Source organism: Dermochelys coriacea, chromosome 2 (genome assembly GCF_009764565.3).
Source record: "Dermochelys coriacea isolate rDerCor1 chromosome 2, rDerCor1.pri.v4, whole genome shotgun sequence".
Lineage (NCBI taxonomy): Eukaryota > Metazoa > Chordata > Testudines > Dermochelyidae > Dermochelys > Dermochelys coriacea.
In genome coordinates, this window is record NC_050069.1 from 197,626,603 (window position 1) to 197,651,826 (window position 25,224).

Genomic DNA, 25,224 nt, shown 5'->3' on the forward strand with positions numbered 1-25,224 from the left:
CCTGACTGTCTTTGTTGGGATCCTGACACTGCCTTTTACTTGGTATTTCCCTGCTTACAAGAACAAAGATGACATTCACTCTCTTAGCTACTCCATCACACTGGGATCTCATGTTCAGGTGGTTATCTGTTACTCATAAGTGCTTTTCAATGTCACTGTATTCCAGGATTCTATCTTCCATCTTTAAGCCTGATCTATATTATTTCCTCATAGATGTATGACCTTGCATTTTGCTGCATTAAAACTCAAATTGTTCAAAAAAGCCCACCTTTCCAAGTGATTGAGATAGATCTCTATTATTGAGCTGTACCTGTCATTATTTACCACTCCACCAATGTCTCTGTCATCTGGAAACTTTACTAACAATGATTTTATAGAATAAGGCACTTGGAGCTTTGGGTAGGTGCATTTTTGAATAAATTTATATAGTCTAAATAAATATGGCAACGTCACTTGTTCTCAATAAAAACTGAAGGACAGATTTTCCAAAGAATTCACCACCTGCATTTACAACCATAATTTTAAGAGAGCTCAGCTCTCAATCTTCTGGTCTTTTGGAAATCTGGCCACTTATTTTGGTGTCTGAGTGTGTCCACTCTGCAGCTTGAGTGTGTGATTGTAGCACAGATAGGCATGCCCTAGCTATCCGAGGTACCGACAGAAGTGAAACCACAGGAGCAGGTGCTACAGTGTAATTGTACAAGCCTGCCCAGGGCCCTGAATACTTACTTGGGTAGCTAGCACATGCTGCTACCACTTCACTATTAGTGGTATCTGTGCTAGCTGGATTAAAGCTAGCTCAGTTATGACTACACATGGCAATCACACCTCCAACTGCAGGACAGACATACCCATGGACACCAAAATAAGTGACCAGATTTCCAAAAGACTGGAATGTTGGGCTCTAAGTTCTTTTGAAAATGTTAATAGCTCACAGCTTCAAGCCATAGCTAGATTAAGAAAATAGTTAAAACATGTTAGCTAACACATTTTTAAACACAATTTATTTTCCTAGTCTAGACATAACCTAAATGGGAGTTCAACTCTCTCAAAAATCTAGCCTTTAAACATCTGATTGTCTGTCTGAGAATTATCAGGGCTCACTAGTAGGCACAGGAGAGTTCCTGCGCATTCTAGTGTGTCTAAAATCTACTCTAGATCTTGGAGTTTGGTTTTTTTTAAAATTCCATCTATATTTGACTGTATCTAGTGGAGTTTTTCACAATTACTAGCCTCAAATCTGAGGCTTTGGAGGCCTACATAGTGGGGCTTGTAGCAAGGAGGCAGGGCATATGCATAGGGCATTGTTTAATTTTTTCAGTGTTTTGCTTTGAACTGTTAGGGATTTATTTTTCTACCATTTGGTAAAGATTTATCAAATGCTAGAAAGGCAACCTGTAACACATAGTATAATCAATTTTAACAGATGAAACCAAAAAACCCCCTCTGTACTACTGGGCTAGCTAGGTTAAGCAACCATGCATATACATTCATAAATAAGGAACTTTACATCCCAGTTGTTAGAACATATTCATATGCAACTCAGAGGGGTGAAAGTAACTCCAAATAATAAATATATAAGGGAGTACATATGTGGTCTAGATGAAATTATTGTAATGTGGGTGTACAATTGGTTGAAACTCTGTACTCAGAGTAGTTATCAATAGTTTGCTGTCAAACTGAGAGGTTTTATCTAGTGGAGTCCTGCAGGGGTCAGTACTAATCAATATTTTAATTAATGACATGGACAACAGAATAGAGAGTATTCTTATAAATATGCAAATGACACCACGGTGAGAACGGTTGGAAGACAGCATTAGAGTTCAAAAGCACCTTGATAAATCAGAGAATTGGTCTTAAATCAGTAAGATTGTCAATAAGACAAGTGCAAAGTTAGGAAGGAAAATCAAAGGCACAACTACAAAATGGGGAATAAATGGCAATGATGTAGTACTGCTGAAAATGATCTAGGGTTATAGTGGTTCACAAACTGAATGAGTCAACAATGTGATGCAGTTGTGGAACAGGCTAATATCATTCTAGGGTGTAGGAACTTGCATATTGTACCTAATACACAGGAGGCAACTGTCCTGCTCTACTTGGCACTGGTGAGGCTCAGCTGGAGTACTGTGTCCAATTCTGGGCACCACACTTTAGGAAACATGTGGACAAATTGGAGAGTCTAGATAAGAGCAACAAAAATGATAAGGTTTAGAAAACCTAACCTATGAGGAAAGGTTAAAAACACTGGGCATGTTTCTTCTTGAGAAAAGAAGACTCAGGGGGGACCTGATAAAGCTTTCAAATATATTAAGGGGTGTTACAAAGAGGATGATGATCCATTGTTCTCCATGTCCACTGAAGGTAGTACAAGAAGTAACGGACTTAATCTGCAGCAAGGGAGATCTCTCTAGGTTAGATATTTAAAAGATTTTCATAACTATAAAAGGTTAAGTTCTGGAATAGGCTTCCAAATGAGGTTGTGTAATCCCCATAACTGGAAGTGTTTAAGAACAGGTTGGACGAACACTGTCAGGGATGGTCCAAGTTTACTTGGTCCTGCCTCAACACAGGGGTCTGGAATGGATGACCACTCAAGCTCCCTTCCAGTCCTACATTTCTGTGATATGATGAAACCTATAAAACAGACATAAAAGTACTAACCAGAAGCTTTAATTTCACCTTATGGACACTAAAACACGTGACTGAAATCATATTACAACTGTTTTTAATATTCACTTGTAGATTACTTGAGAATAGAACACCTGAATCATTGCACTAGTGTATGAGTTGCAAATAATACTTTTACTACTGCTACCAAAAAAGTAAAGAATCATTTTTTTCAAGTACATGAAAATTTGAGGGCGTAAAAATAGTTGACAGTGACTAAACTGACATATTTCAAAATGAGTTTGAAAAAAATGTCTTGATTATGGCTTTTTAATCAAAAAGAAAATGGGAATTGATTGTTTAAGCTTGTATTTTAAAAGATAAGGTCTTACTCTTCTCTTGGATACTATTGTGTCATTGCTGGCTTCTGTTTTATCCTCTAACACTCCTGCTCCTGAAAAACATTGTGAAACCAATACAAAATAAATACAGATTATTATTCTTGGCAAATAAATATAAATTGTTGTAATTGTTTATAAACATATTTACACCATAGAAATATAGAACAGTACAGTCATAATTGATTTTAGTAGGTCACATTAACATTCCAATAATCAAAGGGTTTGTATGAAATCATTTTGATTCTGATTTTCAAAAAAGAGCCTTTCTTGTGGGAACAATTTGTATCCACAATATATTACCCAAATAAATGTTGAGTTCTTTACACTGTTTCTACATATTTACTACTACAAAATAGATTATGAATATCAGGGTAGAAACAAAGGTGGATTCTTCTTGAATAAAGGTATGAACCAAGATGTGAAACATACCATACATTACAAAACTGCCATATAGAAACTTTCTTCTTAACAAGGAATCGATTTGTGTAACTATAATTTCTATAGTTTCTTAATGGATTGTACAAATATCCATCCTTTTAGGATATCTGTATGCAATCTGATATAGATATTAAGATTTCATTATGAGCACTGTCTCTCTTCCCTACAGCAAGCATTCATTATATGAACATTTCATCTCAGATGTGGTCACTACTGTCAGACCTCTAAGTAATTTAAAAGGTGTGCCAGTAAGTATGTGTTACATGGTACAATGTTACATCAATAGGTATGTTACTTAAATATCTATAGTTTAGTCACTTGAGTAGATACGGGGACAGAGCAGGCAACGTGTCACAAGAGTAGATCTGGGGACAGAGTAGGCAACGTTGCCTACTCTGTCCCCATATCTATTCTAGTGACACCACCAGAGGACACAAGCACATCAGCCACACCATCAGAGGCTCATTCACGTGTATGTCTACTAGTGTTATATATGCCATCATGTGCCAGCAATGTCCTCTGCCATGTACATTGGCCAAATCGGACAGTCCCTACGTAAAAGAATAAATGAACACAAATCGGACATCAGTAATGGTAACACACAAAAGCCAGTGGGAGAACACTTCTGTCATAAAATAAGGGTAGCCACCTTTCTGTATACAGTGCTATAAAATCCCTCCTGGCCAGAGGCAAAATCCTTTCACCTGTAAAGGGTTAAGAAGCTAACGTAACCTCGCTGGCACCTGACCCAAAATGACCAATGAGGAGATAAGATACTTTCAGATCTGGAGAAGGAGGGAAAAGGTTTTTGTCTGTCTTTGTGATATCTTTGCCAGGAACAGATCAAGGATGCAAGCCTTCCAACTCCTGTAAAGTTAGTAAGTAATCTAGCTAGAAAATGCATTAGATTTCCTTTTGTTTTTTGGCTTGTAAAATTCACTGTGCTGGAGGGAATGTGTATTCCTGTTTTTGTGTCTTTTTCTAACTTAAGGTTTTGCCTAGAGGGATTCTCTGTTTTGAATCTGATTACCCTGTAAAGTATTTACCATCCTGATTTTACAGAGGTGATTCTTTTACCTTTTCTTTAAATAAAATTCTTCTTTTAAGAACTTGATTGATGTTTCATTGTTCTTAAGATCCAAGGGTTTGGATCTGTGTTCACCTGTACCAATTGGTGAGGATATTATTATCAAGCCTTCCCCAGGAAAGGGGGTGTAGGGCTTGGGGGGATATTTTGGAGGAAGATATCTCCAAGTGGGCTCTTTTCCTGTTCTTTGTTTAAATCACTTGGTGGTGGCAGCATATGGTTCAAGGACAAGGCAAAGTTTGTACCTTGGGGAAGTTTTTAACCTAAGCTGGTAAGAATAAGCTTAGGGGGTCTTTCATGCAGGTCCTCACATCTGTACCCTAGAGTTCAGAGTGGGGAAGGAACCTTGACAACTTCAATCTTTCTGGACATTCTATAACAGATTTGAAAGTAGCTATATTTAAACAAAAAAAACTGCAGAAACAGACTTCAAAGAGAAACAGCAGAACTAAAATTCATTTGCAAATTTAACACCATTAATTTGGGCTTTAATAGAGACTGGGAGTGGCTGGCTCATTTCAGAAGCAGCTTTGCCTCTCCTGGAATTGACACCTCCTGATCTATTATTCGGAGTGGACTACATCCACCCTGATCGAATTGGCCCTGTCAGCATTGGTTTTCCACTTGAGAGGTAACTCCCTTCTCTCATGTGTCAGTATATTTATGTCTGCATCTGTAACTTTCACTCCATGCATCTGAAGAAGTGAGGTTTTTACCTACAAAAGCTTATGCTTAAATAAATGTTAGTCTTTAAAATGCCACCGGACTCCTTGTTGTCTCAAAGAACAGTTACTAGCGAGTAAATTTACTTTCTTCTTTGAGTGCATTCCCACCTGCGAGAGTGTAGTGAGCAATACTACTCAAAATGGAGGGGGGGGGCTGAGTTCTTTAGTTAAACAAGGACTGAAGCACTGCTTGCCTGCACCTGGCATCTGAGTTGGAGGTGAGGTACTAGTGCTAATTTAGCTGCGAAATGTGGCTATCCTACATATTTCTCCTTTCAATATTTCTCCTAAACATACTACCATCAAGGCAGAAGTAGCTGGTGTGGAATGGGATCAACTCCTACTGGGAAGGAAACCTTAGGCTTAGAATACAAATGCCCAAAGTAATCCATTTACTCCTGAGGACATTCTGCTCCAAAGAAATAAAAATTCTGCACCAAAAATATTAAAGTTCTGCGCACATTTTAAAATTCTGCAAATTTTATTTGTCAAATAAATGTGGAGGCTCCAGCATCACACTGGCAAGCACAGGCCACTGGCTGCACAGAGGTGGGACATGGATTCAGTGGTGTGGTTACACCCAGCCCTAACACAGTGCAAGGACCGGGCCTGCCCTAGAAACACTCCAGGGCCATGCCCCTCCATGCCAAGTGCACCAGGTAAGGGCAGGCAGGCTCAGCAAAGCAGGATCCAAGTGTGGAGAGGTTTAGTGTGGGGGAATCCAGGTGTGAATTGAGAAGGTTGTGTGTGGGGCAATCTGGGTGTGGAGTGGCTCAGTGGGGGATCTGCGGGGGTATCTGGATACAGAGGGGCTTGTTGGGGGGTTCTGGGTGCAATGTAATGGGACACTGCAGGGGGGTCCAGGTGGAGGTGGTTTGGGGCTCAGCGGGGGAGGTGTCTAGGTGTGTGTGGGGATATAGAGCTCAGCAGGGGAGAGTCTGGGTATGGAGGGCTCAGTGGGTCCAGATGGTGTGGGAATGGGGCTCGGTGGGGTGGGGATACAGCTGCAGTTGGCTGGGGCTTGCCAGTGGGGATCCATGTGTGGGGTGGGGGTCCATGTGTGGGTGGCTCACCGGGGTGGTGCAGGTGCAGGGGGAGTGAGGCTCGTTGGGGGGGGGTTCTGGATGCAGGGGGGAGTGAGGTTCGTCAGGATGGTCTGGGTATGAGGAGGTCTGGATGAACAGGGGTTGGGTGGATGGTGGCAAGTGTGCAGCTCCCTGCACAGCGATATATATATATGTGTGTGTGTGTGAGAGAGAGAGTTTGCAGAGCTTCCTACGGCCAGAGGAGAAATCTGGGGATGGGTCTGACACAGCCCCGGATGCCGTGCAGGGAAGAAGTCGTCCCATCCTTCCCAGCCCAGCTAGGAGTAGCAGCTGAGCCAGGCGCAGTGTAGGAGCCACCAGCCAGGTCTTCCCCAGTCCTGCCCCAACAGTGATTTACCTCCCTGCCGGCTGCCCTGGGCATCTGAAACATATTGCTGAGGAGGGGCACATGACAGCTCTTGTGGCTTCCCTTTTGCTTCCCCTTCAGAAAGTCTTTTTCTGCAGGGAAAGCAAAGAAATCTACAAGGGACATAAATTCTGAGCATGCGCAGGGGCACTGAATTCCCCCAGGAGTATCAGTTTAGATTACCTCTGAGTATAAATAGTCCATGTCCCTGGCATCACTCTCTTCCTTTAGACCACAAACAATCTGTTAGAAATATGCTAGGGTTTAGTCCTAAGTATAACAGAGTTCTGCCTATATCCAATGTATGAAAGTGGGGTTCACCAAGGTGAGAGTGAAGTTTGGGGAACAGTGAGAAAGAGACTGATTGACTGATGTGGAAGTCCATTGCCACCTTGTGCATAACCACATAAAGTGGTGTGACTAAACGTATAGGCCTCACACAGAAAAGGAAGGGGCCAGAGAGGTGCTCTTCTGGCCCTGTCAAGCATGCATGATAAGGAGAAGGCCTTTAAAAAGGAGGAAACTGCAGTCAGCAGAGGGGGAATGGGCAGGATTGCCCTAAGCAGCATACCGCAGGAGTGACTCCTGAAGACAGGGAGAGAACTCCTAGGCAGAAAACTCTCCTAAAGAGAGTACAGCGGACTCAGAGGGTAAGACAGACAGGCTGAGCCTATCTCAGAGACCCAGCCAGAGTGATGTCTCCAAACCCATTGGGCTGATTTGGCAGCACCACAGACTTGCCACCCCTCACTTTTGCTGGGACCACAGAGTATCCCTGCAAGTGTGAGGGTCTGTGACTTGCATGTTGATACGCCAGCCAGAGAGACTTAAGCATGCCCACACAAGGCAGAACACCCTTCTGCAAATGGTGGGGAACTGGAGTCTAGGTTGTGACCACTAAGAGTGTAGCTAATTGGGTCGGTCAGGTTCCCCCCATTCTCTGAGGGAGGAACTATCAAGGATTCTGTTACATGTGGGTTCACCATCAGAACTTGCAATTTACTAATCTTTCTAAATTCAGGTAATAAGTACAAGGAATATAGTCTTGAAAGAGAGAGTGTCCAGCATGTAGTCCTCAATTCCTTCATGGGGGACAGGCTCCTTTACACTGAAAAGATGTTTACAAGACATTTAGGAATTAGGTACCTATGGAGTGGGAAAACATACTAAATACAGGTTTTCTGCAGTGCAAAGGAAGATTGAACATTGAGACCTCTTCCCCCCAGTGATGCCAGGGCATCATAAGGCAGCTGGTGCCATTTCCTCTTTTTTTCCCTTTCTTTCTTTTTAAGGCCTCATAAGGGTCAGGAAGAGAAAAAGTGCCAGGAGTCAGAGCAAGGGCACACAGTGGTCGAGGACATGCTCTAAGTGATACTGTGGCCTGCATCCAGATGAGGTCTAAAGAAAGTAAGATGCTCAGAGTGTCTGCTAGGTGGACCTAAAAGAGTGGGTTCCTAACATTCTTCACCGTGGAGAAGAAGGAACAGAATTGATTAGAGGCTGCACTCACAGCCTCAGATATCAAACACCCAAGTCATTAGCTTCAAAAGATTCTGACTTCATCAGAGGTTCCATGAGCTTGACCCCAGCGGAACCAAATCTGCAAATGCACAGGAGATCCTTGAGAAGAAAGAATGGTTACTTACCCTCCAGTAATTGTTCTTCTTTGAAATGTTGGACCACATGTTGATATCTCTGGTGTATGTGCCCCATGCACATGAGATCAGAATCTTTTGAATAGTAGTGTCAATTGTAGCTGCGCCCATGCCCTGTATGATTTAAAGCACTCTGTAGCTGATGTTGTAAAGGGCAGGGGTGAAGCGGCCACAGCCACTCTTCAGTTCTTTCCTCAGAACAGAATTCACAATGACAAGGACACCACAGAAACAGGGACGAAAGGCAGGTTGTGGAATATATGTGGACAAAACATCTTACAATTACTGCAGGATATGTAACTTTCTTTCTTCTTTGAGTGTATTTGTGGTGACTCACAAGAAGTAACTCATGTCCTGGAGATTAGAGCTCTGAAATAATGACTGCAGGACAGCTCTGCCAAAATGGGCATTGGATCTATAACTTATATTAAGCAGTAATGCTTTGAGCAGGACTAGATGACCATGCAAGGTCTCTTGCAACCCTAATCTTCTAAGATAATGCTGAATGAAGCTGCTAATTGAACTCCGGATAGCTCCTTTACAATTCTCTGCTGTTAGGAAGCTTTGCAGTGATGCATTAGAGGCTATGTGAGCTTTGGTGGAATGGGTCCTAACCTGTCCAGGTTGATCTACATAAGCCACCACACAGGATGGTTTAATACAGTCAGAGAACTATTTTGACAGTCATTGAGAGAAGACCCTTCATTCTGTCAGCAACTGCTAGGAACAATCTAGGAGAGTTCTGGAACAGCTTTGTTCTGTACCAATAGTATGAAGGACCCCTGACAATATCCAACATGTGAAGTTCAGGTTCTCCCTACGTGGAAGCTTGGATGAGGCTTGGAGAAGAATGCTGGTAGATGGATCATCTAATTAAGATGACAATCAAACCACTTCCTGTAAAAAGAACAAAAAACAAAAAAAAACAACCCCCCCCGAAAACAGATGAAGTCAAAGTCATACTGTACAATACTGTATAAGGTGGCCCTGCTTTGGGACCTTGTATCTCTACTATCCTTCTGGCCAAGTTTATAGCCACTAGGAAGGTGATCTTCATGGAGGTGGTACAAACAGCAGGTCACCAAATGTTCAAAAAGAGGTCTCACCAATCCTGTTAAAACAATGTTAAGGTCTCAGGAGGTCAGGGTCTCTGACTGGAAAGCAGACATTAATGAGTCTTATTGGAAATCTAACTACTGTTAGTTGAAAGAAGGTGGTGTAGTCTTCCAGGGGGGATGATGAACAGAGATAAACATCAGGGGCACTTTTAAAAAGTTGTTGAGGAGTCTTGAACACTTTAAGGAGAGTAGGTAGTCCAGGATGGAAATCAGTGCCCAGACAGAGAACCTCTTCTATTTATATTGCACTGCTAATGAATAGAATCAGTTATTAGATATTAACCAAACAGCATCTGTGCTATAGAGCTGTGGTTCTCAAGCTTTTTGGCACTGTGGCACTCCTACAGATATTTTAAAACTAAGTAGCTCCCTACAACCAAGTACTGATTTTTTTGGGTTCAGGACACTAGAGTTCTGATGGTTTTGCAACTTTATTCAACTACATACAGTTTAATTATATAATTCTCTCTAATCCTGGTTTGTAAAACTATAATCTGAAAAATAAATATTTTGGCATGTTCGGACAAAGTTTAAGAATGGACCTGTTAAATAGAAGTTCTTCAACTACTATACCTGCTTTGACAAACCTCACATAACCCAGAAGCTGGCTGGCTGTGGATTCATCAAGGTGCAGTGCAAAATACTGACTCTTCTTAGAACATGTTCTATCATCTTGTTCAGGAAGTTTTCTGCAAGGCCATCTATGTGTCAATAAAGGGTATTATTTGACAAAGTAATGGTGTTCAGTGCCATGGCTGCTTGTTCCCCAATCATAATTCTACACATCTGTTACTGCTGGAAGTAGAAGGGTCTCAAAAATGGTGTATGCTTGTTGGTATTTTGCAATTCATATGGCCACACTATAAGGTGGTCCTAAGGCTTTTGAGGAAAAGTTGCTTGCTGAGACATGACATGTGGAGAATATAACATTAAAGAGGTTGGAGTCTTCCACCAACTCCTCAATCTCCAAGTTCAAATTGGTAGCCACCCTTTTAAGGAGGGGCTGGTGCTCCTTGAAGTTGTGGGGGACACTGCCCGTTTGGGAGCGGCCAGCCCCACTTTGTCCGGAGACTATGACAATGGTGACTATTGCCCTGGTGGGTTTCCCTTTCCTCTCTGGGGATGACTCCTTAGGTGTTGGAGCCTGCTGTGCTGCCCCTGCATTGGATTCAGTGCAGGGGGCAGTTTGTCTAAGGCGGCCAGGAAGGAATGGTGGGAACATGGGACCAGCATCATGGGTATGTCCTACAGATTCCAGTATGGCCATCAAGAGGGCTACAGTCCCTGCTGCCACTCCTCCGCCGCCACCGCAGATGCCATGTCAGTCTCGTGGGTTAGCAGTGATTCACCCTTCCTTGGCCAGGGGCTGAACTCCTGCTGCAACTTGGACCATTGCCCCTCTGGTGACAAGAGCAGCACCGTGGAGGCCTGAGTCTGCCGACTAACTCTTGTTGGTGACCGGCAAGGATCAGTGCTTGCCTGATGAGCAGTACTAGGGAGATGGAGACCGGTGCTGGGTCTAGGAGCGATCCTGCCCCAGTGGGGACCAATGCCTAGTCGATGGTAACCTGCACTGTGGTGATCTCTGGCAGGAAGCTTGCTGGTACCGAGGGTAGGGGGACTGGTGTCTCGACTCCAGTGATCCACACCTCGTAGGGAGAGAACATGACCAGGGTCTTGACTGGAGACCGAGGCTGCAGTGCCGGGGTCCTAGGCCATGACTATGGGAATCTATGCCTGCCATCCAGGGATCAAGAATAATCCACCGCCCTATGGGGTGGTCCCATGACCAGCTTACCTGTGGATGTTGGGGTCTTAGCTGAGTCTGATACCTGGTGCGGCATCTGCAGTGCCCGCTGGCCTACTTGCTCTTTAGCTGCCAGAGCCGCTTTGGGCAACGAAAGCCCTAGGAGAAGCTGGGGTCCACTGCTGCGCCCAGGTTTTGCAGTCGGATCCCTGGCTGGGCTAGGGGGTCCAACTGCAGTGGTACCTCCATGAACCTCTGGTGTGGGCACATGACCTGACATAGGTCCTTTGCCTGAAGCCCCCTTCCTCTCTGGTACCAGGGAGCCATTCTTCTTTTGTTGCTTCTTAGGCACCGGCGAGGTGGAACGGTGCCAGGCGGAGCCAGATACTGGTAGTGCATTCTGCATCATTGCCGAGGTGCTAGGAGTGGAGGCCAAGCGGGAGGGCTCCGACGCAGGACAAAGCGCAGCTTCCATGAGGAGGGTCCTCAAGTGAATACCCTGCTCCTTCTGGGATCTAGGGCGAAAGTTCTTACAAATCTTGCACTTGTCCCTTATATGAGACTCCCCAAGCACTTCAAGCAGCTGTCATGGTCACTAATAGCTAATCCCTGGTGCATGACAAGGATGGTTTAAAGCCGGGGGAATGGGGCATACCCCGCTCCAGGGCAAAGTCCAAGCTGGGACTAACTACCAAACTAACCAAATACTTCACTTAATGGCTAAGTAACCTATGAACCATATACAAAGAAGATAAATAATGGGTTGTAAAGAACCACTAATGCTCCTGCAATGCAATGCAATGCAATTGCTCCACCCAACCATCACGGGCGGTGAGAAGAAACTGAGAGGGCGTAGGGCTGGTGGTACCCAATATACCAGCACATGAGCAGAGCACTCCAGGACGCACCACAGCCAACCCTACAGATACTGCTAAGGCAAGCACTCTAAGAAGAAAACAGAGTTTGGGGTAGTAAACAGAGGCAAGCAATCAGACTTGGGTCCACACACATGAGGTGCTTGGTCTTTAAGTTAAAAGGATGTATACCATAGACAGACAGAAAATATAGAACCAGATATGCACGTATTAATAGCATCATCCGAAGATGTACTCACAGGAAATGGATCCTTCCAACTAACATACAAGATACAGTTTAGAGAAGATCTAAAACATGTGGTACTTGCTACATGAAAATTTCAACAAGCTTTAAGGAAGAGGCTATAAGAAGGAATACAAAACATCACAACAAATGATATCATCCGGATAACAGAAGAACCAACAGTTGGGTTCACTTTGTAACTGTAGAGAAAAAAGGAGTGGGACCATAGCTGTGTATGGACAGTAAGAAGCTGAAAAAAGGACATAAAAAGAGAACGCTTTCACTTGACCCCAAGAAGTGAACTGTTGTCTGAGACAACAGAAGACAAATTCTTCAGCAAACTAGATGCATCAGCTGGATTTTGGCAGATCTCCTTGGACACTATGAACACCAAAATCTATACTTTCAACACACCACTTGGCACCACTGCTTCCTAAGACTACTTTTGGAATATGTTAAGTTCCAGAACTATTTTACCATACAGTAAACCAGACGCAAGAAGGTCAAACAGGTGCTAAAGTGTACACTGATGACATAAAACTTTGAGGAAGCACAGCCATTGAACATTGAGAAGAGTCCTGGAAATTGCAAGCACTTATGACCTTAAACCGAGTAAGTCCAAATGTCAATTTCAAACAAATGAAATAACATACTTGGGAGAGACATTGATTCCAAGGGATTCTTGCCTGATGAATTAAAGAGTCAAGCAAGACTGATCATGCAGATATCTGGGGAAAAAAAGGGAATTCAAAAGCTGCTAGGAATGTTGAATTATGTCAGCAAGTTCATACTGAAATAGTGAGTTTGCACAACTCACCTAAGACACCTCTTCCACAAGGTCACCGAATGGGCATGGATGCCAGATCATGGAAGAGAATTAAATGATTTAAAGCACATTCTATTAGCTCTAATGTGCAATTTTTTGACCCATTAAAAGACATCACTCTCTCCACAGATGCTTTGAAAGGAGGGCTGGGAGCAGTACTATTAGTTTCATAGAATGGATTGGTTGCCAGTCTCAAATGCATCTAGGGCTATGACAACTATAGAAAAGATTTATGCACAATTTGGAAAAGATACTCTAGGTCTAGTGCATGGATGTACAAGATTCCATGACTTTCTCTCTGGTGGTAGCTTCAAAGCAGAAGCTAATCACAACCACTCATTGCAATACACAAAGATGGACTTGGAGAAGCACCATTAAGGATACAATGACTACTTCTGAAAATACATAAATATGATAAGATTCTGGAGTTCCAACATGGATACCCCTTAGTAATGGCAGGCATACTGTCAAGAGCACATGCTCTACCTTACAAAATACACTACAAGAAGGATGTGAAAAAATTGGAAAGCGTCCAGCGGAGGGCAACAAAAATGATTAGGGGACTGGAACACATGACTTATGAGGAGAGGCTGAGGAAATTGGGATTCTTTAGTCTGTGGAAGAGAAGAATGAGAGGGGATTTGATAACTGCTTTCAACTACCTGAAAGGGGGTTCCAAAGAGGATGGATCTAGACTGTTCTCAGTGGTACCAGATGACAGAATGAGGAATAATGGTCTCAAGTTGCAGTGGGGAAGGTTTAGGTTGGATATTAGGAAAAACTTTTTCACTAGGAGGGTGGTGAAGCCCTGAAATGCATTACCTACGGAGGTGGTGGAATCTCCTTCCTTTGAGGTTTTTAAGATCAGGCTTGACAAAGCCCTGGCTGGGATGATTTAGTGGGGGATTGGTCCTGCTTTGAGCAGGGGGTTGGACTAGATGACTTCCTGAGGTTCCTTCCAACCCTGATAGTCTATGATTCTACGGTGCATCTCGGTGCCGTTGATCAGAGATCTTTGGAAGCAGTACCTGGTCAGGATGCATGCACTCAGCTGGTGTCTCGCGGTCTTGTTAGAATCTGCCTGAGCACACGTGTCCCGCACCCACCTCAGTTCCTTCTTTACCGTGGAGAAATCATGCTAGTACTCCAAAATAGAGGAGAGAAGGGCGAGGAGTGGAGCAGCCACAGGGACACACAACTCAAAGAACTTCAGTTACTGCAAGGTGAGTAACTTTCTCTTCTTCTTCGAGTGCTGTCCCTGTGGGTGCTCCACTCTAGGTGAATGTGGAGCAGTACACATTATGGTTCGTGGGACTTTGGAGATACGGTACTGAGTACTGGAGAGCAGTGGTTCTCAAAGCTGGTCTGCTGCTTGTTCAGGGAAAGCCCCTGGCAGGACGGGCCGGTTTATTTACCTGCCACATCCGCAGGTTCAAACGATTGTGGCTCCCACTGGCTGTGGTTCACCGCTCCAGGCCAATGGGGACTGCGGGAAGCGGCGTGGGCTGAGGGATGTGCTAGCCGCCCTTCCCACAGCCTCCATTGGTCTGGAGTGGTGAACCACGGCCAGTGGGAGCCGCGATCGGCCAAACCTGAGGACACAACAGGTAAACAAACCGGCCTGGCCTGCCAGGGGCTTTCCCTGAACAAGCGGCAGACTGGCTTTGAGAACCACTGCTGTAGAGAGTACTGTATGACCCACTATGGTGTCTGCTGTGGTATTCTGCATGATAGCATAGTGTTTGGCAAACGTGTGTTCAGATGACCATGTAGCCGCTTTACAGATGTCAGGAATGGGTACGTTATGTAGGAAGGCAACAGACGTTGACATGACTCAAGTGGAATGAGTTCTAATACCTTCAGGCAGTTGAATATTTTGGATGCGGTAACAGGATCTGATGCAGACAGAGATCCACTTGGACAGCATTGCCTAGAGATAGCCGTACCTTTCGATCTTTCGGTAATGGAGACAGAGAGTCTCAGGGACTTACAAAATGGTTTAGTCCTGTCTAAATAAAAGGCAATTGCTCGCCTGACAGAGAGTATGCACTGTTGCCTCATGCAGAGCCTTGTGAGGTTTTGGATAGAAAGTAGGCAAGTATAGGAGTTGGTTAAGGTGGAAGAAATTTAGGATGTGGTCTCAGAGTGACTTTGTCTTTGGAGAAGATTGTGTAGGGAGGATAGGCCATCAGGGTGCTTATTTCTCCTACTCTCCTTGCTGATGTTATTGCAACTAAGAAAGCTACCTTCATGGACATATGAAGAAGAGAGGAGGTAGCCAAGTGCTCGAATGGAGGTTTCATGAGACCGCGAAGAACGAGCTTAAGATTCTATGTAGCTGCCATTAGATAAATTTCTGGGTAGAGATTTTGTAGGCCCATGAGAAATCATTTTATGGTGGGGTGAGTAAAGAGTGAGTAGCCTTCTAACAAGTCATGGAAGGCTGGTAAGTTCCGCCAGGTGTACTTTGATGGAGCTGAGCAAGAGGCCATCCTGTTTCAATTTTAGAAGGTAGTCTAGGATATTAGGGAGGGTTACCATATGAGGTGTTATGTGAGCACCAGAGGGAGAAACATTTCCACTTCTGCAGGTAAGTTTTATGAATGGAGTCTTTTCTACTGTGAAGGAGGATGAATAGAACTTGCTTGGAACAAGCTAGTTTGTGGGTTTGGAACCATGAAGGAACCAAGCTGTCAGGTGGAGCTTCTGGAGCTGAGGGTGAAGAACCCGTCCATTGTCCTGGGAAAGCAGATCTGATCTGCTCGGGAGAGTCCATGGATGATGGGAGGACATGCGAAGAAGGTATGGATACCACATCTGTCTCGGCCAAGCCGGGGCAATAATGGGCTTTGTCGTCTCTGATCTTGCGAAGAACCCTGTGTAGCAGAGGGATTGGTACAGGTGTATAGGAGAGAGTTATTCCACAAGATGAGAAACGCATCTCCTACAGATGCAGTCCCAAGTCCCGCTCTGGAACAAAATAGACGACATTTGCAATTCTGGGTTGTGACAAAGAGGTCTATTGACGGGGTGCCCCAGAGGGAGAAGAGCTGTTGAATTGCGGGGTGCTGTTCCCATTTGTGTTCTGTCGAGAAGTGTCTGCTGAGCGCATCGGCAATTGTGTTGTGGCAGCCTGGTAGGTAGGAAGTGATGATTTGTATGTGATGTTGTATACACCAATTCAATAGCCAGATGGCTTCCATGCATAGGGAATGTGATCAGGCTCCCCCTGTCTGTTGATGTAGAACATACATGCTATGTTGTCTGTTAGGACCCGAATAGATTTGTTCTTTATGAGGGGAAGAAAGTGAAGGCAAACTGGTCTCACTGGTCTGAGCTCTAAAAGATTTATGTGTAGGGTGCGTCTCTGATGCGGACCAGCAGCCTTGTGCCCTGTGTCCCCCTAGATGTGCTCCCCAACTGATTAGGGAAAAGTCCGTAGTGAGCATAAGCATTGGGGATCGTTGCTGGAAGGGTATGCCTGTGCAGAGGTTTTCTGGTCTTCTCCACCATTGTAGGGAAGCTAGAACATTGGCTGGAATAGTTAGCAGCATACCTAAGGGGTGTCTGTTGGGTTTGAAATTGGAGTTGAGCCAGCCCTGAAGACATCTCATGTGTAGCCTGGTGTATTTGACCATAAAGGTGGTGGCTGCCATGTGACCAAGGAGCTGTAGACAAATTCTTGCCTGTATCCTGGGACGAACAGAGAGTGTGCGTATGAACTGTGTGATAGCTAGGAATCTATGATGTGGGAGTGAGGGTCTGGTTTGGATTGAGTCCAGATGACCTCCAATGAACTCCACCTCCTGTGTAGGTGTCAGGGTGGATTTTTGGATGTTTATTTGGAGACCTAGGCTGTGGAAGAGGGAGATGGTGAAATGGGTAGCTTGTAGCATCTTCCCATAGCAGTTGCCCTTAATGAGGCAATTGTCTAGGTAAGGGAAAAGCGTGTTCCCATGTCTGTGGAGGTGAGCCACGACTACGGCTAGAGTCTTGGAAAGTGCTCTCAGTGCTGTGGAGAGTCCAAAAGGAAGAACTCTGTATTGAAAATGGTTGTGTCTGATTGTGAATCATAGGAAGTGTCTGTGGGCTGGATTAACTGATATATGAAAATAAGCATCCTGTAGGTCGAGGGCGGTGAATTAGTCCCCTTGATCCAGTGCAGGTATTATTGTGCCCAGTGTGACCATCTTGAATCTTTGTATCCTCATGAATTTGTTCAGTCGGTGTAGAACTAGTATAGGCCTCCATCCCCCGGTCTTTTTCTGGGTCAGAAAACAATGAGAGTAGAACCCTTTCCCTTGATGTTGTGTTGGCACAGGTTCCAATGCACCCAGCTGTAGAAGGTGAGCCACTTCTGTGCGAAGTAAGAGCTCATGGGAAGGGTCCCCAAAGAGGGATGGGGAAGGGGGAAGGGTAGGAAAGTAGGATATAAAAGGGATGGAGTAACCAGACTGAACTATTTCGAGGACCCAACGGTCCTGTGTAATCTGCTGCTAGGCATGTTGGAAACCCTGGAGGCGGTGGCCAAATGGGCAAGTAGGTGATGGAATCAAGGGGTGGTTGTGCAGACCCTCGACCAATGCTTCAAATTTGTTGTTTATTTCCTGATGGGTGGGAGGTGATTGCTTCTGCTTGATTTTTGTCTGAGCTTAGGAGGTCTAGTGCGATTCCTGGTTATATCATATGGTCTGGGTTGAGGCCAGTAATACAGTTGTGTGCGCGGTCTTTGATAAGGTTGGTATCATTGTCTCCTGGGAAAGGATGGATGAATGCCCAGGGTGCACAGTGTCGCTCTAGAATCTTTCATGGCGTGAAGGACTTCATCGTTTTTTGTGGAAAAGAGCTCATCTTTATCAAAGGGGAGGTCCTCCACTTTGGTCTGCAGGTCTTTAGGGATGCCGGATGCAGAGAGCCATGAAGATCTGCGCATAATCACAGCAGTTGCAGTAGTACGGGCTGCTGTGTCCACTGTGTTTAGAGATGCTTGTAGGGCTGTTCTTGAAATCAATTGGCCCTCAACAAGGACTGACTTGAAATCTGCTTTCCTATCCTCTGGAATATAGAAGGCAAATTCAAAAAGTTTTATTGTAATTATCGAAGTCATAGCCTGCAAGGAGGGCAGAATAGTTCGCAATTCTGAATTGTACAGTAGAAGACCTATAAACCTTGTGACCCAAGACATCAAGGCGTTTAAGGTCCTTGTCTTGCGGGGTGAGTCGATGGTGTGGCTGTTTGTGCACTGCATCCATAAAAAGAGAGTTCAGTTGTGGATGAGAAAATAAAGTCAGCATCCTTAGCGGGAACATAGTATTTACATTCAGCCATTTACATTACATACATACACTCAGTGAGCTGTAGCTCACGAAAGCTTATGCTTAAATAAATTTGTTAGTCTCCAAGGTGCCACAAGTACTCCTTTTCTTTTTGCGAATACAGACTAACACGGCTGCTACTCTGAAATTTATCGGGAGTGTGATCCTTGAGGGCGCAGAAGGTTGGAGGATTTTGAGGCGTCTGTGTTGTGTCTCCTGAACCTCTTCTAAGGGGATGTCTTGGCTGAGTGCCACCCTCTTGAAAAGTTCTTGAAATTGTTTATAGTCATCCACGTTCTGTGGAGGTGGAGGGCTCTGTCTGGAGCTGATGGAGCATTAGGGGTCAGTGAGTCAGGATATGGTCTGTAGCTCACATTCTCACGGGGGGGAGAGTGTTCAGGGGCTCTAGAAGTAGACGGAGCTGAGATCGAGGTGCAGAAGGAGGTAGAGGTTTGGTGGAAGAGGCTTGAGGGTGAGTGGCAGTAGGAGGTGGCCAAGGGTACCATGAGGCCAAGGCATAGGGTAGGAGAACCCAGGCGCTGCCCATGGTGGGGGCGAAGTAGGGAAACTGAAGCTGGTGGTTGTGAGCCATGACCTGAGGTGGAAAAGGTTCCGGTGGAGGAAGAGGGGCAGGTGGGGAGAACTCCGCCTGCTGCTGCATATCAGGTTTGCTCTCAGTAAAGGTAGCCAGGTCAGGTGGGGAGAGCTGCTGTTCAAAAAGTGAGCCCTGTGTATCCAGGAGCGGGAAGTTAGGCTCAGGTGCCACTGAGAGGTCACATTGACTGAGAAACTGTGGCTCCTGCTCCCTGGGCTGCACTGAGCATGATCTGTGCTCAGGCGCATTACCAAGTCTGAATTTTTCCAGTGCTACGGGTCGCTTGGAGGTGCCCTGCAGGGAGTCCACTGCCGGTACTGGAGCAGCAGGCAGGCTCGATGCCAGCCTTCTTTTCGGCACCAGGGCAGAAAGCACTGTCGGCACCGCATTTGTTTTGGTGCCGAGTGGATTGGTGCCGAGGAGACCTTCCCGGTACGGAAGATCGGGTCCCTGCCTCTGCGCTCTGTGGGAGCCACAGCTGAAGCGTTGTGACAGCCTGAGGCATCTGCCTTCTGTGCTGTCAATATAGAGGGTAAGGATCTCGTGAGAGACTCTTTACCCTTGTTAAAATCTCTCCTCGGAGACTGTTGCGCTTCTTGCCTCTACTCCTGAGAGGGTGAAGCCATGCTCCCAATTGGTTCAGATCTGGCCGGGGACCGTGAGGGAGAGGATTTCACTTTCCCTGTCTCTGAAGGTGGCTGTAGAGATTTTTCCATTAATAGCATTTTAAGTCACAGGTCCCTGTCGTGACGAGCCTTGAGTCTTGAGGCTAGAATGGTGGAGGCACTTTGCCGGGACGTGTGTTTCGCCGAGGCACTTTACACAGCATGAGTGCCCATCAGACATTGGCATGGAGTCCTGACAGGAAACACACTACTTAAATCCTGAAGTCCCTGGCATTATGAATTAAAAATGGCAGGACAGAGTGTCTCAGCAGGAGACAAGCCTGAGGTGAAAAAGTGTTTTGTTTTGTTTTGAAACTAAGTAACTAAACTATGTAACTATTCTAAAAGAAGGGAAACAACTGGGTTGTTACTAACAACTATTCCTATGCTCTTTGCAACTGTTTCCTAGAGAGACCAGGGAAGAGAATCAGCACTGCCCCGTGTGCCATCTTCAGCCGAGGATGGTTAAGAAGGAACTGAGGGGGGTTTGAGACGTGCGCACTCAGGCAGATTCTAAAGAGACAGCGAGACACCAGCTGAGTGCATGCATCCTGACCAGGCACTGCTACTGATGATCTCCGATCAAAGGCGCCAAGACGCACCGTCACCTAGAGTGGAGCACCCAAAGGGACAGCTCTCGAAGAAGAAGGACACAATCACCTGGCTATAATAGACTATTATACCAGTTTTCAAGTAGTCATCACTTGAAGATACCACAGCATCAACAGTTGTCAGGCACATTAAATCTGCATTTGTATGTAGTGGAATTCAAAAAATAGTGATAACTGACAATGGACAACATTTCAAGAATAGGGAATTGTTGGACTTTGCTAAAACATATAACATCTAGAGCGCATCCCCAAGCCAATGGATTACCTGAACGTGGAGTATGTATAGGAAAGAACATGCTCAAAAAGGCAATAGATGGAAGAGAAAATCCATATTTAGCACTACTCAAATATAGAGCTACACTGCTGCAATGTGGGAAGTCACCTTCTGAACTCCTCTACAGACATATAAATACTCAATGACTAGATATGAGACAAAAACAGGATGAATAAGGAGTCTCTGATAGTGAAGAAAAGACTGGGAAAGTACAATCAGACAAAATATTACAATAAAGGAGCAAGACCTCTTCCACAATTTAAATACAAAGACTCATTGAGAACTTAACACGGGCACTGACCAGTCAATGCTGCACTGATCATCATAATCAGTGATCACAGATGAAAACAAAAATCTTACAAAAGAATCGTAAACATCTGCTCAAGACACTTGACAACTTGACTGAGACAAATGAAGTGAGAGCAGACATACAAGTTGAAAACATACAGTTGATCCTGTTACTGACCATAAACCTAAACAGTCGGTTACAGACAAGGTTTGCCTACAGGTTTACAATACAGATCAGGGAGATTGCTGAAATGCCCTAAGAGATTGATCGAAACATATTAGTGCTATATTTAAGCAACCAGAAGAGCTGTCACTTCTTGTATTTGTAATAGTTTGATAGTTTAATTTAAATGTTTTAGTTCTGTTGGGAAATTTTTAAAAAGGGAAGATGTGCTATAGAGAAGTCCTCCAGGAACTGTCGAGATGCCCCACTTCCTGTATGCTCTAGAGGCAGTCTTTGGTTTCCTGGAAAATACCTTCCGCTGGGGCAGAAACAAAGGAGCCCAGGATAGGGCAGATGCAGTCTGCAGCTACACAGAACAGTAGAGTTTTGTTATCTCATTTCTGTACATAATTCCGGTTTCATAATAAAGAGTTTACCTTGAAACCAGTCTGTTCATTAGTAAGATACAACAGCATACAGGCCATGAGTCTCAGCATCTGGTCTGGATACAGGACTAGTCCCTTCGACTGAGTGATCACATCTGTGTGAATTAGAAGTGTAGTTGAGGGCCGTGTTGACAGCTTCATGATGTCAGAATACCAGAATTGTCTGGGCCATGCTAGGGCTGTCATTATTAGGTTGTGTCCTGCATAATCTTCTTGGGGACTCTCTTTATCAAGGAAATTGGAGAGTAGGCATACATAAGCCCTGGTATCAGGAATTCAGCTGATTCTGGTCACAGTTGCCTGGCAACACAGTGAGACCAGCTGGGCCCCATAAATCTTCACTAAGTGACTATGCTCCCTGAGTGGAAAGAAAAGCCAGCAGATCATCATTTAAGCCTTGTAGCAAAAACAACACAGCATCTACTCAATGAGTTCTACACCTGCAGCTGTGCCAGATCTGCTTCCTGTACTAGTCCTTGCTCCAAGACTGTGCTGTTCCCACTCCAGACTTAGCCTCTACCTTTTTCGGAGCCCACTGGCTCCAACCTCTGGCTTGTCTCCTGACCACGACTTCAGTTCTATTCTGTCTCCTGTTCCAACTACTAGCTTGCACCGCCTATACCTCATGAGTGACACCAAGTGACCTTGTGATCAGAAGAGCATTCAACAGAGACCTGGGATTCGCTCTCCTTCATGGTGGACAAGTGGGACTTCCTCAATGACAAATGGGCTCTGGAACCCTGTGCGGACTATCAGCTTCCTGGAGCACTCAGAGATGGTAGGGTCTTTTCAAGCAGTCTTCTCATCTTTGGGACTGAAGAAGCCTTCATGGATCTCTCAAGGAGTAAGAGCTTAGGCGAGACTCTCTGGATATTTGGGTCCTTCTTTAAAAGGAGCAGCATGCACAGCTCTTGTATATTATATGTGCTTCAACCAGACAGAGGCACTTAGTGAGTCCATCATTGATGGATGTGTGGACCCTGCTGCTGCACACTAACTATTTCCTAGTGCTTTAATCTAGGCCTGCTTAATCTAGTCTAGGTGAGGACTAGATTATAGAGCACAGCAGCAGGGTCCACATAAACACCTACATGTGCAGCAGGTTAGTGTACAGTAGATTTACATCTCCACTTGCTGTGAACTAAATATATGTGTAGACGAGCCCACAGAGATAGGAGTCTGAAAATGGAACAAGAATTTTAAGACTTCTGCAACAAAAACTGTGTATTCCTTCTTCAGGGACAGTCAAAATCTACTGAGTAACTAGCTAGAGAAAGCCAGTTGCAGTCCTCTCCTGTGAGAGAGCCCTATCAGTTTGTCTTGTAATGTCCCTGGCAGTCCTTGCCAAGTTAACAGCATGTAGTTGCAAAATGTTCATAAGGAAAAATCTGAAAGATTGGAAAATCCTGTTTCAGAGCTTTCTTCATTCTGCCATCCTTAAAAGGAGCATTGACAATCTCTATTAGAAGTCTTTGTCCCATTGGGCCAGGAAAGATATGGGTCTAAAACACAAATTATGGCAAGCCTAATGCTTGTTGTGTCAAAACCTATTCTCAATGGGGCAACGTTATTATGGCACCGAGCCTCCAGTCTCTTTCCACTAGAGTTTTACAAAGCACCAATATTCTTCTTCGAGTAATTTTCAAGTTGATTCCAATTAGGTGTGCGCGTGCTGCATGCCCAGTCATTGGAAACCTTTTCCCTTAGCAGTTCCCATCAGGTCAGCCAGGGAGCCCCCTGGACTGGTGCCCACATGGTGCTCAATAAATGATCCTGCTGATCCGACCCCCCTTCAGTTCCTTCTTACAATCTGTGGTAGCATTCGAATTGCATTAGCTTGGTCACCTGCAAGTCTTCCCTTATCCATTCTTAGGGGTTTTTTTTTAAATATTTCTTTATTTTCTTGTGTTACTTATTAGTAGTAGTGTAGTCAGTGAGTGGATCATTCCTCTCACCCTGCCTTGGGCATGCCTCAAGCCCAAGAATTTAAATCTTGCGGTCTATGCAAGAAGCCTATGCCGAACAGTAACCCTCACTATTTGTGCTTGAGGTGTCTTGGGGAGGCGCACCAGTCTGAGCGTTGCAAGATCTGCAAGGCTTTCAAGCCTAGGACTAGGAAGGAAGCAACTTCCGTTTGAAACAATTACTGATGGAAGCCGTACTCCGTCCTGCGGCACCTGACCGCCAAGTCCCGGGCTCAAGCTCGGTGTGCAGCGTCCCGGCGTCGGTTCGAGAACCGGTACTGAGGAAGGGGTCTGGTGCTAGAGACCCTCGGTAGAAGATCCCCGGCACCAGTCAACATCCCCAGTGCCCTTAAGTGCATAAGAAGCCAACAGAGGGAGCTTTCCTCAGAAAGCGAGACTATCAGGGGGAGACCTTACTGCCCCAGAGGAATGACTTAACTTCCAAACAGCAAGACCCCGTGACATCAACTCCGGCGACCCAGTCAGCACCATTGAGTCCAGCACCCAGTGACTCTCCGGCGGGCTCAAATTGATGGAGGAGTTGGAAGCCCCCTCCACGCCAAATACTTTTGAGGCAGCAAGGGACCTTGTAGAAAGTACTCTATCTCAGCCCCCTGCTGTTAGAAACAAGCCCATGGCACCACCTACATGGTGCCATCTAGAAGCAAACCGCCACTGATGAGGCCACCTTCCTCTCCAGACCGGCACTGTTCATGGCACAGTTCCCGGTCTTCTTCACCCCCAGCCCTGGTACATGACAGCAAGACCCAGGAAGCGCATCACTTGGGATCTCCAGCACCAGGGAAATCAGCACCGGGCACGATCACCCGCTATTGTCTGGGACCATGATGTGGCATCGGGAACATAGGAACTGCGTCCCGGCATCCGACTTGCGGAATGAGTTTTAGTCGCAGGAAAGTCAACATCGTTCATCTACACAGTCGTTGCGGCACCGATCTCTGACTTCCTCTTCTCAGCACCAACTGCCAGCACAGGGATCCTTGGCACCGCCATTGTTGTCCCCCTCAGGATCCTTGGATTCTGAGGACGGCTCCTACTACTCACAGCATAGTAGGCACAGGCCAGTCAAGCGCAGGAGACATGCTCCTTCATCCTGGCAACCTCAATGGCCATTCACTGCACAATGGCCCTTCTGGACCCCTTGAGCTTAGCATTAGGCCCATGGTACCCCTTCCAGGGTTTCTAGGTCCATTACATTGGGGCATCACCGGGCACGGTCACCAGTGGACAGAACCACCCCTCAGAGGCGGCTCTATCCAGACTGCCCCCGCATACTACAGAGGGCAAATCGAAACTGGCACCAACGTGGTCCAGGACCAACCTGAGCACATGGTGGGCCATGATGACCCTGTGCCTCCACTGTCCTCTTCTTTGTCTTCAACTGATGAGGCAGTGGCCTCAACTTCAGGTCCTCTGCCAATCGACCACAGGCCCACCGGGACCTACTCCGCCACATCGCCCGTAATATGGGCCTACAGGCGGAGGAAGTCATTGAGCCAGAGGACCCAGTGGTGGACATTCTTACACCGGAGGGCCCTTCCAGAGTGGCATTGCCAGTAATTAAGACTATTGGCAATAATTATAGTGCTTTGTGGCAGACTCCAGACTCCATTCCACCAACTGCCAGGGATATGGAAATAAAATACTTTGTTCCCTCTTAGGGCTATGAATTTTTGTTCTCCCACCCACACCCTTGCTCCCTGGTGGTCTCTGTGGTGAATGAGA

The 25,224-nt window shown here is 45.5% G+C and overlaps 1 protein-coding gene across 1 annotated transcript in view; it reads right to left on the minus strand.

Annotated features, from left to right (window-relative positions):
• ZCWPW2 (zinc finger CW-type and PWWP domain containing 2) overlaps positions 1–25,224 on the minus strand; it is a 124,918-nt gene that overhangs the window by 46,529 nt on the left and 53,165 nt on the right. The window contains 1 exon segment of the mRNA XM_043509000.1: positions 3,003–3,064. Coding sequence (XP_043364935.1) covers positions 3,003–3,064 — 62 coding nt within the window.